The 20,201-nt window shown below is 37.5% G+C and overlaps 1 protein-coding gene and 1 long non-coding RNA gene across 12 annotated transcripts in view; one reads left to right on the top strand and one right to left on the bottom strand.

Moving 5' to 3' along the window:
- Window positions 1-20,133, top strand: part of ZMYM6 (zinc finger MYM-type containing 6) — a 45,519-nt gene extending 25,386 nt beyond the window's left edge. For 7 of the 11 annotated variants that reach the window (XM_008965013.4, XM_034960925.3, XM_008965014.4 and 4 more), the window contains 4 exons: window positions 1,217-1,357; window positions 2,487-2,524; window positions 13,899-14,052; window positions 17,364-20,133. In XM_008965013.4, coding sequence (XP_008963261.1) covers window positions 1,217-1,357; window positions 2,487-2,524; window positions 13,899-14,052; window positions 17,364-19,195 — 2,165 coding nt within the window. In that variant the 3' untranslated portion in view covers window positions 19,196-20,133. Of the gene's footprint in view, window positions 1-1,216; window positions 1,358-2,486; window positions 2,525-13,898; window positions 14,053-15,985 lie in introns of all 11 variants that reach the window. The other 4 variants (XM_063592957.1, XM_063592960.1, XM_055095601.2 and 1 more) reach the window with 4 other exon arrangements.
- Window positions 1-20,201, bottom strand: part of LOC134728427 (uncharacterized) — a 39,528-nt gene that overhangs the window by 18,520 nt on the left and 807 nt on the right. The gene's annotated exons all lie outside the window — the stretch shown is intronic.

A 20,201-nucleotide genomic window follows, 5' to 3' on the forward strand; every position in this document is an offset into this window, starting at 1 on the left:
TATAAAATGGAACAGTTCTTCATGGGTAGCAAAGTTTATCCTAGCTAAGAATAAAATAATTTTGCAAGTAGGACAGCTAATGTGGTCAGAATATCCAGGTGAGTAGATAGATCCATGATATATTCATAAAGTAGCTCTCCTAAGTATTTCTTTCTAAGTATTAGATTAAAAACATTTGGTAGCCGGGTGCAGTAGCTCGCACCTGTAATCCCAGCACTTTGGAAGGCTGAGATGGGCAAATTACTTGAGGCCAGGAGTTCGAGACCAGACTGGTAAACATGGTGAAACCCCATCTCTACTAAAAATACAAAAATTAGCCAGGTGTGGTGGTGTGTGCCTGTAAGCTCAGCTGCTCAGGAGGCTGAGGCACGAGAATTACTGGAACCCAAGAGATGGAGGTTACAGTGAGCCGAGATCGTGCCATGGCACTCCAGCCTGGACTACAGAACGATATTCTCTCTCTCAGAAAAAAAAGCCACTTGCTATTATGTTCTCTGATCAAAGCCTGGAGTGCTACCTGATTGACAGAGCTTTGGCTCTTTGCAGTCTGGCCATTGCCTACCTCTGCAGTCTTATTAATGATTACCTTAATTATAAATGCCTTGTGCTAATCTTTCGTGTTAGCCCTCCATTCCCCAGAACCAGTCAGGCTGGTAGTAGAATATTCATTTTATAATATGGGTTAAGAAAACTAGTGTTATGGGGTTGGACAGCTCCCTCATTAACTTATTTATAAAAATTGTCATGTTAAGTTTTTATCCGATGCATGCTTAGGTCTAGGAGTTTTAATAGTCACTAATAGAACAGTCCAGTGAATCCTGAAGCTAATACCTGTCTTTTTTTTTTTTTTTTTTTTTTTGAGACTAGGTTTTGCTATGTTGCCCAGGTTGGTCTTGAACTCCTGGGCTTAAGTGATCCCCCTGTTTCAGCCTCACAAGTAGCTGGGATTACAGGCTGGTGCCACTGTATCCAACACCTGTATTTTTACCTGTTAAATGTCATTTGAGGTTTATGACTTTATATAATTGGACTCTCTTTAAGTCCTAAAGAACACTAATCTGACCAGAGTCACCCAACCTAACATGATACAGAATCAGATATTTATATTGCTTCTTGAAAACCTAGTTACTAAACAGGGTTTTGTGTGTGAGTGTGAGTGTGTATGAGAGAGAGACCCTTTTGCTTATTCCAGATCTTAACTTTTTATTTTAATCAGTAAATATTTCTAAAGCAAAAACTGCTGTGACGGAGCTCCCTTCTGCAAGGACAGATACAACACCAGTTATAACCAGTGTGATGTCATTGGCAAAAATACCTGCTACCTTATCTACAGGGAACACTAACAGTGTTTTAAAAGGTATGACTTGATATAATGGCATTTGGCTAAGCCATAGAAGTGAGTGTTGTCTAGCCTAAGTAGTTCTCTCTTTTTGAGACAGAGTTTCACTCTTGTTGCCCAGGCTGGAGTGCAATGGCGTGATCTCAACTCACTGCAACCACCGCCTCCTGGGTTCAAGCAATTCTCCTGCCTCAGCCTCCCGAGTAGCTGGGATTACAGGTGCCTGCCACCACGCCCAGCTAATTTTGATATTTTTAGTAGAGACGGGATTTCACCGTGTTGGCTAGGGTGATCTCAAACTCCTGACCTCAGGTGATCCACCTGCCTCGGCCTCCCAAAGTGCTGGGATTACAGGTGTGAGCCACCGTGCCTGGCCAGTAGTTCTTACTGGTAATATCTTTCTTTACGTGATGTAGGGGAACATGCACCCCCTCCCACCGCCTCCCCACCCCCGCCTCAGGGGAGTGGGTAGCAAGCAAGGTGGTGTGGATGGGAAAGGAAGTGTTTTTATTTTTGTTTTTTCAATTTTAAATTTTTTTTTTTTGAGACGGAGTCTCACTGTGTCACCCAGGCTGGAGTGCAGTGGCGCAATCTGGGCTCACTGCAACCTCCGCCTCCCGAGTTCAAGCGATTCTTCTGTCTCAGCCTCTTGAATAGTTGGGTTTACAAGTGCCTGCCACTACACTCAGCTAATTTTATATTTTTGGTAGAGATGCGGTTTCACCATGTTGGCCAGGCTGGTCTAGAGCTCCTGGCCTCCCGCCTTGGCCTCCCAAAGTGCTGGGATTACAGGCCACCACACTGGGCTAATTTGTTTGTTTTCTTTTTAATCAGGCAGGCTCTTGAGCCATAGAAGGCTCAGAGATACTCCCTGGGAAGTGATATTTTTTTAGGAGCCCACATGATTTTAATATACCTACTCCTTTACTGCCAGAGATTCTAATACAGTTGGATGGGATTGGGGCCCAGGAATCCTTACCGTTATTAAGCACCCTGGGTGATACTGATGCAGTTTCCTTGTACCATTTTTCTGAGAAACTCTGATTTAGACTCTAGCCCAGCTTAATGGGAGGAAAGTAACTTCTTGATTTCAGTGTTTACTTCTGTATATTCTAAGGATAATAATATTTGTTTTAATTTACAACAGGTGCAGTTACTAAAGAGGCAGCAAAGATCATTCAAGATGTGAGTTTAATTGTTAATACTTTTCTTGATAATGCCACTTGGGCTTATTTTCACTTTGGATATGGCATTCTTATATATCTGAATACTTTTCTTTTTGCTGGAAGAGGGTCCTAGTCATTAATCTAGGTCTTGGGCACAACTAACAGTAAAGTGACTGGCATAGGCTTTTGACCATATTTCGGCAGCAATTACTGTTTTTGAAGATGACGTAAATGTGGATTGCTGTTCATAGTGGCAAGCTTAGTCTTTAAAAAAGTGGAGTAATAGATGGTGTGCTTTTGTTTTGAATCTTACAGTTTAATCTTAGATCATTAGTAAGAATGCATTCTTGATTTATTTTATTATTTGTATTCAGGTTCTTTAATTTATTTAAATTCTTGTTAATTCCACCTGGTTGGAAATAACAAAACTACATTATTTTTCTCTTTTACTATATTCAAGTATTTTCCTTTAAGTTTTGAAAGTTCAGTGTAGTCCTGTTTTATGCAACTTTGAATTATGTGAGACTGAAAATAGTGCAAAGTAAAAATATATTTAGACTTTCACTTTATGTCTCAAATTTGAAATATTGTGAGACTTCTCAAAATTAAAAGAAACGTTCAAGAAATGCATACTTCCAAGTCTGGCCGGCTGATTGCAAATTATGGCATTGTTGCCCTGTATCAGCATCACTTTAGCAGGAAAACAAAATTCCCATCATCCTTTATTAGTATCACATGATACTGTATCAGGTCTTGGGTTAATGTTTTTGATGACTGTTATGCCTTTTTTTTTTTTTTTTTTTTTTGAGACAGGGTCTTGCTCTGTTGCCCAGGCTGGAGTGCGGTGGCATGATCATAGCTCACTGCAACCTCGAAATCCTGGGCTCAAGCAGTCCCCTACCTCAGCTTCCTGAGGAGCTAGGACCACAGGTGTCTGCCACCACACACAGCTTATTTTGTTTTTTTTTCTTTTGTTGAGATAGGGTCTCAGTCTTGCTATGTTGCCCAGGCTAGTCTCAAACTCCTAGCCTCAAGTGATCCTCCCGCCTCAACCTCCCAAGCTGTTGTGATTACAGGCATGAGCCGATGGCGCCCAGCTTGTGCTGCTGTCCTAACATTTGCTCTTGATATAATTAAAACTTTTTTTATATCGTAGAACAATGCCATTTAAGTGTTATATTAAGTGGTGGTGCTAGTGCTAAAAAATGTGCCCCAAATTTAATAACTTTAGAACAAAAGTTAGATGTGATAAAAAAATCTATGAAGATGACCAAACCACTGCTGTGATATCTCATGCTATTAATTTAGGAGAGTGTACCCAGCAGAATATTAGCAGTAGTGCTCAAAAAACTGAAAGCAGTATTAAAGCAGGTATGCCTCTTAGTTCACAAAAATTATAACCAGGCAATGATAATGGAATAAATGGAAAAAAATTCTGGTAACACAAGTTGCAAGATCAGTGCTGCCATAATGCACCCCTGAGGGCAATCTATCATCTATGCTAAGGCATCAGTATTTTGATTTTGATTTGAAAAGAGATGACAATGAGACAAAAGGTTTACTACAAGTTATGGCTGGTTCTCCAATTTTAAAGCCCACCAAGGTTTTAGGAATATAAAAATGCGCTGGCAAGCTGTATCTGCTAACTCCAAAGCTATGAAAACATTTCAGCTTTACCATAATTTAAAGAGGCTTTAACTTGGAAGACAACATAACACCTGCTAATAGGGAATCTGTGTAAGTAGAACAGAAGGTAGATTTGCACAGAGTTCCTGAAGAGGATATTGAATATTTGCTTGGGTTGTCCCCCATGGATTAATAAAGGAAGTCTTGCTAGAATTAGAAGAACAAAAGCAGCTGGAAGAGTTGCTTTGCAGTCAATCCGGGCCTTGGGCACAACTAACAGTAAAGTGACTGCCATAGGCTTTTGACCATATTTTAGCAGCAATTACTATTTTTGAAGGTGATCTAAATGTGGATTGCTGTTCGTGGTGGCAAGTCTAAAGATGAAAAATGTGTCTGCATACCAAGAAATCCTCAGTGATAAAAAAAAGAAAGAAAAAGCTCTCAAACCACATTAGAGTCATTCTTTAGCAAAAATCTTCCAAGGAATCAGACCAGCCTTCACTGTAATGTGGAGAGGTAGCTTATCCTAATTTAGTGTCTCGTAACTCTCTCATTATTTGTGTTATTGAAAGATGATAGTAATTTCTCCTTAATTATTTTCAAGCAGTATACCACATTAGATAATTAACTGTCATTAAGTTAACTTGGTATTTATTTGAATATTATGTATTGTGCATTAAATTATATTTTAAAATTACATAATAAATCACTGTGTTGTACATTAATTATTAACCACACAATTGTATAATCAAGGTATTAATGTATTATTATATATTAGTAAGTATTAACATGTATTCATAAAAACATTCTATATTAGTTGTAGATTTATGTACTCTGAGAATGCTTCTTTCCTCTGTATATATGAGATAATTAGTCTTGAATTATGTTAGTTTTGAATTATTTAGTTCTTTAGGAACATATACCTCATATTTCATGTAGCTGCCCTATATATGTTTTCCCTATGTGGAGTATTTCTATAATTCACCAGTCATTTAAACTATGTTACAGAATAGTTTTGATTAATATTTTTACTTTAGTCTATAAAAAGTATAATAAATAATGTAGTGCTCTTACAATGTGAAAAAAAAAAAAAACACCTGACAGTTTTAGAATCTTTTCTTGGTTTCTCTGAGAACTTTGTTGTGAATCTCCCTCAAGTTACTTAAATGATTTTAAATTTTTGGGAAAGGTGAAAAATACAGAAAATTACAAAGAGGAAAATCTGTAAAACTCAGCAAACTTTTTCTATAAAAGTCTAGATAGTAAATATTTTAAGCTTTGCAGGCTCTATGGTTGCAATTGTAGACTCTGTCACCTCTGCCATTGTAGTGAAAAGCTGCCATAAATAATACATGAAAGAGTGAGTGTGGCTGTGTTCCAGTAAAATTTTATTTACAAAAACAGATGGTGGGCTGGACGTGGTGCACAGGCCATAGTTTGGCAACCCCTGCTCTATGATATTCCCACTATCCAGAATTAACCATTGTTAGATTTGGTTTATTTGCTCAGTTTCTTTCCCCTACCTTTTTCTTCTTTTTAAAAAAATTAACCACTACTACCAGTTAGTTTCCCTTTTACATCCCTGGAAGCAACTGCTATTATGAGTTTAGCATGTGTTCTTTTAGACAATCTTTAATATTTAATATTAAATGGAAAATATTTAATATTGTTTTAAAAAATATCTATCCATGTTGATACTGAGTAGGTTTGGTACATTCCTGTTGATTATAGTAATGTTTTGCCTATAGGTACCACATTTTATTTATCCATTGTCCTACTGATGAACATTAGATCGTTTCCAGGTTTTTGCTATTAAAAATCTTTGCAGTTAGGCGCGGTGGCTCACGTCTGTAATCCCAGCACTTTGGGAGGCCAAGGTAGGTAGATCTCTTGAGCTCAGGGGTTTGAGACCAGCCTAGACAACATGGCAAAACCCCATCTCTACTGAAAATACAAAAAATTAGCTAGGTGGTGGCAAGTGCCTCTAGTCCCAGCTACTTGGGAGGCTGAGATGAGAGAATCACCTGAATCCAGGAGTTCAAGGCTGTAGTGAGCCTTGATTGCACCACTGCACTCCAGCTTGGGTGACAGAGACCCTGTCTCAAAAACAAAAAAAAGAAAAAAAAAATCTCTGGGGCGAAGTGTGGTGGCTCACGCCTGTAATCCCAGCACTTTGGGACGCCAAGGATCACTTGAGTCCAGGAGTTTGAGACCAGCCTGGGCAACATGATGAAACCTCATCTCTATAAAAAAATACCAAAAAATTAGCTGGGTATGGTGGTGCACGCCTATAGTCTCAGCTACTTGGGAGGCTGAGGTGGGAGGGTTGCTTGAGCCTAGAAGGTAGGTCAAGGCCGCGGTGAGCTGAGATCACACCATTGCACTCCAACCTGGGTGACAGAGTGAGACCCTGTCTCTAAATAAATAAATAAATAAAAATATCCGCTACAGTGAATATCCTTGTATATGTCTCCTGTGTGTGTAGATGTGTAGAAATGGGAGAGTAGAATTGTTAGGTCAAAGAGCATTTTCATTTTTAGGGCTGTTCCAACTTTTATCCCTACCAACAGTTATGACTGTACCCATATATTACAGCCTCACCATCATTTAGTGTTGTCAAATTTAAACTTTTTTTGCTAATCTGTTTGGTGGTATCTTACTGTTATCTTATTTTATGTGTCACTGATTACCAGTAGGTTTGCTTATATTTCTGTTTTTTGGTCATTTGAATTTTGTTTGAATTTCCTGTTTTTAATTTTTCCCTATTTTTGTGTTGAATTATCTTTTTCTTAATGATTTTTAGGTGGTCTCTCTATAATCTGGATTTTCCCCCTTTTCAACTCATTATTTTCATCAACACAAAAATATGCAGTCCTACATCTTATCTGAGAATAATCCTTTTTTAACACCATGGCCCTCCAGCAACTATCCCTTTTCTCTGCTCTCTTTATGGAAAAACTCCTCTAAAGGTAGCCTGTTCTTGCCACCTCTGTCTCCTTATCTGTAATCTCTCCTTAGGTCATTCCAGTCAGGCTTTTGTCTGCACCACTGCATTGAAACTGTTCTTGTCAATATTGCTATCAGTCTTTATATTGCCAAATCTGGTAGTCAATTTACTGTATTTAACACAGTCACTCTTTCCTCCTTTCTTGAAATACTTTCTTCATTCAACTTCCAGGACATCATACTTGGCCCTTTTCTCAGTCTACATTACTTTTAGTGAATTCATGCAGTCCTGTGGTTTTATTTATTTACTGATTGAGACAGGGTCTTGAGTGCAGTGGCATGATCTCAGCTCACTGCAACCTCCACCTTCTGGGATTGAGAGACCCTCCCACCTCAGCCTTCTGGTAGTTGGGACCACAGCGGCACGCCACTATGTCTGGCTAACTTTGTACATTTTTAGTAGAGATGAGGTCTCGCTGTGTTGCCCAGGCTGGTCTCAAACTTCTGGACTCAAGCCATCCTCCCGCCTCAGCCTCCCAAAATGCTAGGATACAGGTGTGAGCCATTTCTCTTGGCCCAGTCCTGTGGTTTTAAATACCACCTAGATGGTGATTGATTCCTTCTAGATTTATTTAGATTTATTTCTCTTACCCTGACCTTTGAGCTCCAGATTCCTGTATCCAGCTGCCAACTTGACATTTACACTTATATGATTAACAGCCATCTCAAATAATATATCTAAAACAGAACCCTTTTATCCCTCCAGACTTCTCTTCAGTGATCCCTACTTCTTACCACCTCCATTACCACCTCCTTAGTCTGAGCATCATCATTCTTTTGGATTATTGCAGTGACCTATCTGTCTTCCTGCTTCCATTTTTGTCCTTTGCAGTTTTTTCTCTACACTGTTACCAGAATGATCTTTTAAAAACCCAAATCAGATCATGTCATTCCTCCACTCAAAAACCTTCAATGACATTCTGAAAAGAATAAGGGAGGCAAAGAGCAAGTTTCCACATATTGAAATTATAGGAAAACTACAGATATAAAGCTACGTAGTTAAAACAATTGGTACTGGTGCACGAATAGACAGACAACCCAGTAGAAAAGAAATCCAGAAATAGGTCCAAACATATATATATATTTTTGAGACGGAGTCTTGCCCAGACTGGAGTGCAGTGGTACAATCTCAGCTCATTTCAACCTCCGCCTCCTGGGTTCAAGCAGTTCTCTGCCTCAGCCTCCTGAGTAGCTGGGATTACAGGCACGTGCCACCACGCCTGGCTAATTTTTGTATTTTTAGTAGAGACAGGGTTTCACCATCTTGGCCAGGTTGGTCTTGAACTCCTGACCTTGTGATCCGCCTGCCTCGGTGTCCCAAAGTGCTGGGATTACAGGCATGAGCCACAGCACCTGGCCCAAATATATATTTAATATATGGGAATTTAGTAATGATAGAGGTGGCATTTCAGATCAGTAGGAAAAATATGGATTATTTAATAAATAATGCTGTGACAACTGAGTAGACATATGGAAGAAAATATAGATTTGCACCTCACAATTTAGACCAAAATAAAGTTCAGATGGAGAAAGACTTAAGAAATTGTAAGTATGTACTCAGAAAAATATAGAAAAAAATTTTAACAGTGTAGAGGTCTTTCTAAATATGTCACAAAACCCGGAAGCCATAAAAGAATCAATGGGGAAATTCAACCATATTTCAAAATCAAAAGACAAATGACAAAATGAAAAGGTTACATACAACTCATGTTACAAAAATCTAGTGTTTTTTAATATGTAAAGAGCTTCTATGGGCCAGGTGCGGTGGCTCATGCCTGTAATCCCAACACTTTGGGAGGCCGAGGTGGGCAAATCTCTTAAGGGCAGGAGTTCAAGACCAGCCTGGCCAACATGGTGAAACCCTCTCTCTACTAAAAATACAAAAATTAGCCGAATGTGTTGGCACATGCCTGTAATCCCAGCTACTCAGGTGGCTAAGGCACGAGGAATTGCTTGATCCCGGGAGGCGGAGGTTGCAGTGAGCCGAGATCACGCCACTGCACTCCAGTCTGGGTGACAGAGTGAGACTGTCTCAAAAAACAAAACAAAAACAAAAAATCCCCAAGGAGCTTCTATGAATCATTTTAAATGCCAGTAGGAAAATGGGCAAAAGTAACATATGCAAAGATATTTAACTTCAAAATGAGAGAAATGCTGGTTAGAACTATGGCTTAATTAGATTGGCAAAGAAAAACGATGGATAACACTGCTAAGGTATTCTTATTGCCAGTAGGAGTGTAAATTGATAAAAGTGCTGCAGAGGGCAATTTAGTAGAACCTGTTAAAATTTTAACTTCCATTTACCCAGGAACTCCATTTTTAGGAATTTATCTTCCAGATACATTTTGTACATTTATGAAATGAAGCATGTACAAGGATTTTAATCATAGCATTGTTTATAGTAGCAGAAGCTTGAAAACAACCTAATTAAAATTTCACCAGTGGTCAGGGCCATGGTGCATTCACTCTGAGTTATTGTGTGAATTAGAAAAAAATAGCTCTACATGGGCAGGGTCTGAAATGTACCCTTTTTGAATTTCACACCTATTTATATGGCCTGGCAAGTAGAGTTGCTGTGCAGGCATACACAGTGGCCTTGTTCAGGCTGTAGTTAAAACTGAACAAGGTATATATCCATAACAATGGAATATTACACAGTTGTTAAAAAAGAATGTGGCAGCTCAGTATATACAGACATAGAGCAGTCTCAAATATCATAAGTGAAAAAAGACACAAAATTGTGTAACATGGTGCCATTTGTGCTACACACACACACACACACACACACACTTGTATATATGTATAGACTATCCCTGGAAGACAACTAATAAATGGGTAATAGTGGTTGCCTCTAAGGATAATTGAATGACTAGGGGAGAATTTTAAAAGGGAAAATTATTTTTTCATTGTGTATTACGTGAATCTTTGAATTTTTTGGCACATCTGTTAAAGAAACATTCATAGAATTTTTTTTTCAAAAGATAAAGGAAAGTGGTAATGAATATGAATAGAGAGTTCACAGAAGAGGGACTACAAATAATGCTTACATGTGAAAAATATCTAACTACACTAAAGTAAAATAATTTTTCACTCATTGAGAAATAACAAAATGGTAATACTCTATTGACTAGGATACTGGGAAAGGCCTACATCTATTGATAATGGTCACATAATTTGATATAATGTCTATCAGTACCATCAGAATTAAAATTATATATTTGGGACCCACCAACAACACTTCTAAGACTTTATTCTGTAGATAAACTAGCACATGTAGAATTAATTTATGTCTAAATATACTCATTGTAGCATTGTTTATAATAGTAAAATATTTATAACATCCTAGATATGTTCATCAGGGATTCTTCAGATTACTTATGGTACATTTAATAATGGAATACTATTCAAGCTGTTATTAGGCAGCTTTATACAATGTTATGTAAATGGACCTCCAAGATAGTTTGCTAAGTGACAAGAGCAAGGTTCTGAATCTTGGTAATAATAGGCTACACTTTGTAGTCAGAAGCAACTTTGTTTAATTACATACACCATCTCTAGAAGGATATATAGTAGTGCCACTTATCTGTGGCTTGAAAATATTAAATGGAAAATTCCGGAAATAAACAATTCGTAAGTTTTAAATTGTGTGCCATTCTGAGTAGCACGATGAAATCTCATGCCATTCTGCCTGGGATGTAAATCATCTCTGTCTAGCATATCCACACTGTGTATACTACCCATCACTAGTCAGTAGCCATCTCAGTTATCAGGTCACAAGAAGAAGGATGAGTACAGCACATTAAAATATTTTGAGAGAGAGTACCTTCACATAACTTTTATTATAGTATATTGTTATAATTGTTCTATTTAGTAGTTACTGTTAACCTCTTATGCCTAATTTATAAATAAAACTTTATCATAGGTATATATGTATAGAAAAAACAGTGTGTGTGTGTATATATATATAGAACCCTATATATATATAGGCAACATATATACATATACAACGTATATACATATATTGTATATGTGTATACAATCCTGTAGACATATTTCAGGCAACACAGTGGTTGCCTGAAACCATGAATCATACCAAACCCTATATACATATATACATATGTATATATATAGAGAGAGAGCACTTAGCACTTACCACTACCTGGAATTATATATATATATACACACATACATATGTGTGTGTGTATGTGTGTGTGTGTGTATATATGTATATGTATACATATATACTTACGTATATACATATATACATAAGTATATATATTACATATTATATATACGTAAGTATATATATTACATATTATATATACGTATGTAAGTATGTATACATATATACATATAGATATGTATATATCCATATTATGATATATTATGGATATATGTATACATATATATATATGTCTATATATACACACATATATACATGTGTATATAGGGTTTGGTATGATCCATGGTTTCAGGTAACCACTGGGGGTCTTGGAACATATTCCCGGCAGATAAGGGGGAACAACTGTCTAAGAAACTGGGAACAGTGGTTGTGTTCAAGGTTGAGTCTGGGTGGACGGCAGTCATTCATGTATATATTACTTTAATTGCAAAAACCACAATTATTTTTGTACCAATGCAATACTTCTATACATTTTGAATTTTGCACTGAGTTCATGTATTACTTTTGTTTAAATTAAATTTAAATATAACCTCCAATGGCTTCCCATCACATTTAAAATACAATCCTAATTTTGTTTTTGACTGAGACCTTCCAGATCCTATACAATTTAGTTTCTGCCTACCTCTCCAAATGTATCATTCTCCCCTTGCTTACTGTCTTTCAGCCTTGTTCTTGTTGATGTTCCTAAAGCATGCCAAGCTTTCTCCCACTTCAGGGTTTTTGCACCTATAGTCTGCCTGCCTGGACTCTTCAGACCTTAGACCTTTGCATGGCTTACTCTTTTGAATAATTCAAAAGGTCTCTGCTCAGATGTTTACTTCAGAATTGCCCCTCCTCCATGCCATCACTCTCCATTCCTGTACGCTGCTTTATTTTCTTCATCGCACTTATCACTACCTAGAATTATATATTATTTGTTTTACTTGTTTATTTTTTGTGTCTTCCTCTAGAATGTAAGGCTCATACGAGCAGAACTTTGTCTTGTTTTCTGCGGTATCTCCAGGGCTTAGAACAGTGCCTGGCTTGTAGTAAACATTCAGGAAATAAATATTGAGTGAATACACATGTTTTAAGTACATTCCTCCACTCTGTTGTTTGCCCTATAACTTTGTTTTATAAAGACCTTTGTTTACAGAAGTTTTTTTTTTTGGATTAAAAAACTTTACTTTTTGGCCGGGCGCGGTGGCTTACGCCTGTAATCCCAGCACTTTGGGAGGCCAAGGTGGGCGGATCACGAGGTCAGGAGATTGAGACCATCCTGGCTAACACGGTGAAATCCCATCTCTACTAAAAATGCAAAAAAAATTAGCCGGGCGTGGTGGCGGGTGCTTGTAGTCCCAGCTACTCGGGAGGCTGAGGCAGGAGAATGGCATGAACCCAGGAGGCAGAGGTTGCAGTGAGCTGAGATCATGCCACTGCATTCCAGCCTGGGTGACAGAGCGAGACTCCGTCTCAAAAAAAAAAAAAAAATTAATTTACTTTTTAAGAGCTTTATTATGATAGGCAGAATAGTAGCCCCCCAAAGATGTCCATGTCCTTGTCCACAGAATCTGTGAATATGTTACATTACATGGCAAAGGTGAATTAAGGTGGCAAGTGGCATTAGGGTTCCTAATCAGCTAACCTTAAAATAGGGAGATTATCCTGGATCATCTGAGCAGTTTTAAATTTTGAGGTAGTCAAATGTATCAGTCTTTTCTACTTTGATTTACTCTTTTGTGTTTTATTTAAGAATACTTTGTGATCCCAGCCGGGAGTGGTGGCTCACGCCTGTAATCCCAGCACTTTGGGAGGCCGAGGTGGGCGGATCACGAGGTCAGGAGTTTGAGACCAGCCTGGCCAACATGGTGAAACACCATCTCTACTAAAAATATAAAAAATTAGCCAGGCGTGGTGGCGCACGCCTGTGGTCCCAGCTACTCAGGAGGCTGAGGCACAAGAATTGCTTGAACCTGGGAGGTGAAGGTTGCAGTGAGCTGAGATTGTGTCACTGTACTCCAGCCTGAGTTGACAGAGTGAGACTCCGTCTCAAAAAAAAAAAAAGAAAAAAGAAAAGAATACTTTGTGATCTGTTTATTTGAAAGTTCTCTAGTGACTTTAGTTCTTTTTTTTTTTCCTGAGATCTTTAATTGATGTGGAATATATTTTTGTGTATGGTCTGAGGTTGGATCTAATTTTTCTGAGTAGCCAGTTGTCCTAATCAGCAAGATTAACAATTGTTTTCATTGTTTTGATCATACTTATTTTAAAAATATATATTATATGTATAATTTTTATATAGTTTATAAATATATTTTTATATTTATAGTTTATACATATATTTTTATATTTATAGTTTATACATATATTTTTATATTTATATTTATAAATGTTTTTTAAAATCAGTAAATTAAACTAATACTGATTGGGAGAAGTAGGAATCTGTGTATTTTCCAAGGTGACTTTTTTATTGCAACCACTCTTTCAGAGGAATTATATTTCTCTTGATGTATATGAACTTTCAATTGATAGCAATTATAGTCAGTGATAAGGTACTAAAAAAAATCTTTCTTTGGTTTCTGAATTTGCTTTTAACTAGGAAAGTACACAGGCAGATGCTATGAAATTTCCATCTTCCCAATCTTCCCAGCCTTCCAGGCTTTTAAAGAACAAAGGCATATCATGCAAACCCGTCACACAGACCAAGGCCACTTCTTGCAAACCACATACACAGCACAAAGAATGTCAGACAGGTAAGTATCCTTGTGCGTTCCCATGTACAAAGCTTGTTTTCTGGCTTGTTTGTTTTTGTTTTTTAAGAAAGGAAAAGAAAATAATTGACAGATTCTTAAATGTGAAAACATTCCTTTTCTTGGATCACATGCTTTGAATACTTAATTTATTGCTTTCATAATTATTAACACTAATAACCAGCTATCATAACAAGCTATTATAATTACTAACATACAGTTTTAGTTAAAAGCATTAATGATTTAACCTGTTTTTTTTTTTAAATACTGCGAATTCAGTTGTCAGTTGCTAACAGTACAATTAATTTACCTGAGGTATTGGTGACGATGAAAATTGTTTGAGCTTTACTTGAAAAAGTTGTGAAGTATTACTTTTAATCCCACTACCCTTAGATTTTCAATTGCTTTAATAGTCTACTGTGCCTAAAGCATTGGTTTTTTTTTTGTTTGTTTGTTTGTTTGTTTTTTTTGAGATGGAGTTTCACTCTTGTTGCCCAGGCTGGAGTGCAATAGCGTGATCTTGGCTCCCTATAACCTCTGCCTCTTGGGTTCAAGCGATTCTCCTGTCTCAGCCTCCTGAGCAGCTGGGATTACCGGTGCCTGCCACCATGCCCGGCTAATTTTTGTATTTTTAGTAGAGACGGGGTTTCATCACTTTGACCAGGCTGGTTTTGAACTCCTGACCTCAGGTGATCTGCCTGCCTCGGCCTCCCAAAGTGCTGGGATTACAGGCATGAGCCACCGCCCCTGGCCTGATTTTTGTTTTTAATAATAATTTTACTTCATAGAATACACTATATTTAAAAGCTTAGTCTGTCAACAAGTAGTAAGTTTTTATGTAGGGTACCTTTATTTTGGTAGAAGTCAAGCAGAATCCTGTTTTCCATCCTCAGGAAATTTATTTTATATTCCTATTAAAACAATATATTATTTGTACCTGAATTTATATTATATACACGTTCACACATGGAGAGTACTAAAGGATCTGTGGGCATCTATATGTGTGTATGTGTGTGTGTATGTTTGTGTGTGTGTGTGTGCTTATGTTTTGAGTTCTAGATTAAATATTGAATTGTTGGTCAGACGCGGTGGCTCATGCCTATAATCCCAGCACTTTGGCAAGCCAACATGGGCGGATCACCTGAGGTCAGGAGTTTGAGACCAGCCTGACCAATATGGTGAAACCCCATCTCTACTAAAAATACAAAATTAGCTGGGCATGGTGGCACAGGACTGTAATCCCAGCCACTCAGGAGGCTGAGGAAGGAGAATCGCTTGAACCTGGGAGGTAGAGGTTGCGGTGAGCTGAGATCGCGCCATTGTGCTCCAACCTGGGCAACAAGAGTGAAACTCCGTCTCTTTTAAAAGAATAAATCTCGAATTGTTTTCTAACAATCGAAATTACTTTTTCATTTGACATTGCATTGGAAACATTATTCCACAACAATATAAATTTAAATATACATTGAGATTATTTTTTTCCAATTTTTATTTTATTATGTTTATTTTATTTTATTCAGGGGGTACATGTGCAGATTTGTTACCTGGGTATGAGATTCTTAACATAGATTTCAGTGTATATAATATAACCAACTCCGTAAGATTGGAAATTTAGATATTTGCATTATAAGCAATGTTGGGTTAAGCTATGTTAATGGATCTTTGTCCACTTGCCTAATTATGTCCTTAGGATAAATCCTAATCAGTGGAAGTATTGATTCAAAGACTATCATCGTTTTTTTTTGTTTGTTTGTTTGTTTTTTTTTTTGAGACAGAGTCTATCTCTGTCGCCCAGGCTAGAGTGTAGTGGCGCGATCTTGGCTCACTGCAACCTCCACCTGCCAGGTTCAAGCGATTCTCCTACCTCAGCCTCCTGAGTAGCTGGGATTACAGGCATCCGCCACCATGCCCAGCTAATTTTCTTTTGTATTTTTAGTAGAGACGGGATTTCACAGTGTTGGCAGCGCTGGTCTCGAACTCGTGACCTCATGATCCGCCCGCCTCAGCCTCCCAAAGTGCTGGGATTACAAGCGTGAGCCACCGCGCCGGCCTATCATCTATTCTTAAGTATTTTGATACCTGTTGCCTAAATTGCCCTCCTGAAAAGTTACATCAATGTATGCTCCAACCAGCAGTGTTCAGGAGGATCCATTTCTCTACAACCTCACTGACACTGAGTATCAAAATTCAGAAAGGTTGAATATACAGTACAGTCAACACTAGTATACTCTTCATCCAGATTAATGAAATGTTAACTTTTTGCAATATTTATTTTCTTTTTTTTTCTGGATTGTTTGAAAGTAAAACATTATTTTTCTGTCTCTTTTTCTTCCTTTTCTTTCTTTTTTTTTTGAGATGGAGTTTCACTCTTGTCTCCCAGGCCGGAGTGCAATGACATGATCTCGGCACATTGCAACCTCCGCCTCCCGGGTTCAAGCGATTCTCCTGCCTCAGCCTCTCAAGTAGCTGAGATTATAGGCATGTACCACCATGCCTGGCTAATTTTGTGTTTTTAGTAGAGACGGGGTTTCACCACGTTGGCCTGGCTGGTCTCGAACTCCTGACCTCAGGTGATCTGCCTGCCTTGGCCTCCCAAAGTGCTCGGATTACAGGTGTGAGCCCCATGCCTGGCCTTTTTTTTCTTTTTCTTTAAAAAATTTTTTTGACACCAGTGTCACTCACCAATAAAAAATTTATTCTTTTTGTTTTTTTTGAGACGTAGTCTCAAGAGTGCAGTGGTGTGATCATGGCTCTCTGCAGGCTTAACCTCCTGGGCTCAGGCAATCCTCTTGCTTTAGCTTCCCACGTAGCTGGGACTATAGGTGTGTGCCATTGCATCCAGCCAATTTTTTTTCTTCTTTTTTTTTTTTAAAATGTAGAGATGGAGTTTCGCCATGTTGCCCAGGCTGGTCTCTAACTCCAGGGCTCAAGTGACCCACCCACCTTGGCGTCCCAAAGCACTGGGATTATAGGTGTGAGCCACCCTGCTCAGCCAAAAAGTTTATTGTTAATTTGATGTGTATCATGGTCTTCAGCCCTAATTTCAATAACCTATTGGGTGCTTGGGATTACTTGTACATGTACCACATCCTACAGTTTTATTATACCTAGTGATCAAGCTTTGGGCAAAGGAGAAATTCAGTTTTCAGTAGCATCATTGGAAGTATTATGACTTGTGCTTAAACTTTTACCAGTGCATTCTTTTGATAAATAGAAATAGTAACAAAATATGAATTTTAAATATGTGGGGAGATACATAAAGAACATTGCTTATTTGTTCTTGAAAATAACAGTGATTCAAATATTTCATTTAGATTTACCTATGCCTAATGAAAAAAATGATGCAGAACTTGATTCTCCACCTTCAAAGAAAAAAAGATTAGGTTTTTTCCAGACTTATGATACAGAATATTTAAAAGTTGGTTTTATTATCTGTCCTGGATCAAAAGAAAGTTCACCAAGGCCACAGTGTGTCATTTGTGGAGAGATCTTATCCAGTGAAAACATGAAGCCAGCAAATCTTTCTCATCATTTGAAGACAAAACATTCAGAATTAGAAAACAAACCAGTAGATTTTTTTGAACAAAAATCTTTAGAAATGGAATGTCAAAATAGTTCTTTAAAAAAGTGTTTACTAGTTGAAAAGTCACTTGTGAAAGCTTCTTATTTAATTGCTTTCCAAACTGCTGCAAGCAAGAAGCCATTCTCCATTGCTGAAGAATTAATTAAACCATATTTAGTAGAAATGTGTTCAGAAGTTTTGGGTTCAAGTGCTGGAGACAAAATGAAAACTATTCCACTTTCTAATGTTACAATTCAACACAGGATTGATGAACTATCTGCAGACATTGAAGACCAGCTGATTCAAAAGGTCAGAGAGTCAAAGTGGTTTGCCCTTCAGATAGATGAGTCATCAGAAATCTCAAATATCACACTTCTTTTGTGCTATATTCGTTTCATTGATTATGATTGTCGTGATGTAAAAGAAGAATTATTATTTTGCATTGAAATGCCTACTCAAATAACTGGCTTTGAAATATTTGAACTAATAAATAAATATATTGATAGTAAATCTCTGAATTGGAAACATTGTGTTGGTCTCTGTACCGATGGGGCTGCAAGCATGACTGGCAGGTATTCTGGTTTAAAAGCAAAAATTCAAGAAGTTGCCATGAATACAGCGGCATTTACACATTGTTTTATTCACCGTGAACGTTTAGTGGCAGAAAAGTTGTCTCCATGTTTACATAAAATTCTTTTGCAGTCAGCACAAATTTTAAGTTTTATAAAGAGCAATGCATTAAATTCACGTATGTTAACAATTTTGTGTGAAGAGATGGGATCTGAGCATGTGAGTTTACCGCTTCATGCTGAAGTACGTTGGATATCAAGAGGGAGGATGTTAAAAAGATTATTTGAATTACGACATGAGATTGAAATATTTTTAAGTCAAAAGCATTCAGATTTGGCCAAGTATTTTCATGATGAGGAATGGGTTGGAAAGCTGGCCTACTTATCAGATATATTTTCACTTATAAATGAATTAAATTTAAGTCTCCAAGGAACTTTGACTACTTTCTTCAATTTGTGTAATAAAATTGATGTATTTAAGAGAAAGTTAAAAATGTGGTTGAAGCGCACACAAGAGAATGATTATGACATGTTCCCTTCATTTTCTGAATTCTCAAATTCATCAGGCTTAAATATGACAGACATCACAAGGATTATTTTTGAGCACCTGGAAGGACTTTCTCAAGTGTTCAGTGACTGTTTTCCACCAGAACAAGACTTGCGTTCAGGAAATTTGTGGATAATTCACCCTTTTATGAATCACCAAAATAATAATCTCACCGACTTCGAAGAAGAAAAGCTAACACAGCTATCTTCAGATTTAGGATTACAAGCACTATTTAAATCAGTGTCTGTAACTCAGTTTTGGATAAATGCAAAGACAAGTTACCCAGAACTCCATGAAAGGGCAATGAAATTTTTATTACCCTTTTCAACTGTTTATTTATGTGATGCTGCCTTTTCAGCTTTGACTGAGTCAAAACAAAAAAATCTGTTGGGTTCTGGCCCTGCCCTAAGACTTGCAGTCACATCTTTAATTCCAAGGATAGAAAAATTAGTGAAGGAGAAAGAGTAGCAATATGCACATTGCTTAACAGTGAAGTCAATAATCTTGTGTTAAGTTTTGTATAAGTATCCTAAAAGATAATTTCCTAATGTGGATTTGTGTTTTCAGTTATTAAATGTTTTAATAATTTTTCCCTTTTTGTTGAGGAATTTAATAATTATGATTGTTATAAATAATTATGTATAATTATAATCTAGGGTAGAAAATTTAGTTATTTCATTAAATTTGGATTAGTGACAAAGACTGCAGGTAATGAGAAGCCCAGTTTATAATGTAACAGCACAACCTGGATGTTGAAACAGCTTGGCCTTTAGAAGCAAGTGGAACATTTCAGTCTTCTAGCCAACCAGCTACTTACCCCTGCAAGGTTGTGAGTAGGTGGAAAAATAGATCTTTTTTTTGAGATGGAGTTTTGCTCTTGTTGCCCAGGCTGGAGTGCAATGGCGTGATCTCGGCTCACTGGAACCTCTGCCTCCTAGGTTCAAACAATTCTCCTGCCTCAGCCTTCCAAGTAGCTGGGGTTACAGGCATGTGCCACCATGCCCGTCTATTGTATTTTTTTTTAGTAGAGACGGGGTTTCACCATATTGGTCAGGCTGGTCTCTATCTCCTGACCTCAAGTGATCCACCTGCCTCGGCCTCCCAAAGTGCTGGGATTACAAGTGTGAGCCACCGTGCCCAGCTGGAAAAAGATAGATCTAAGCAGCTTGGGTAACTATAAATGGAAGCAGCAGGGGGATTTGAGACCCCTGCTTGGGGCTTTCTGGCCCAATATACCAGGGCTTAGCAAACTTTTTAAATAAAGAGCCAGATAGTAAATATTTTCAGCTTTGCAGGCCATACTGTCACAACTACTCAATTCTGCAGTTGCAGTGCAAAAGCAGCCATAGACAATATGCAGATAAGTGTGGCTGTTTTTAAATAAAACTTATTCGTGAACACTGAAATATGAATTTCATATAATTTTCCTATGTCACACAAGCTTCTTTAAAAAATGTTTTTATCATAAAAAATG

This window comes from Pan paniscus, chromosome 1 (genome assembly GCF_029289425.2).
Source record: "Pan paniscus chromosome 1, NHGRI_mPanPan1-v2.0_pri, whole genome shotgun sequence".
Lineage (NCBI taxonomy): Eukaryota > Metazoa > Chordata > Mammalia > Primates > Hominidae > Pan > Pan paniscus.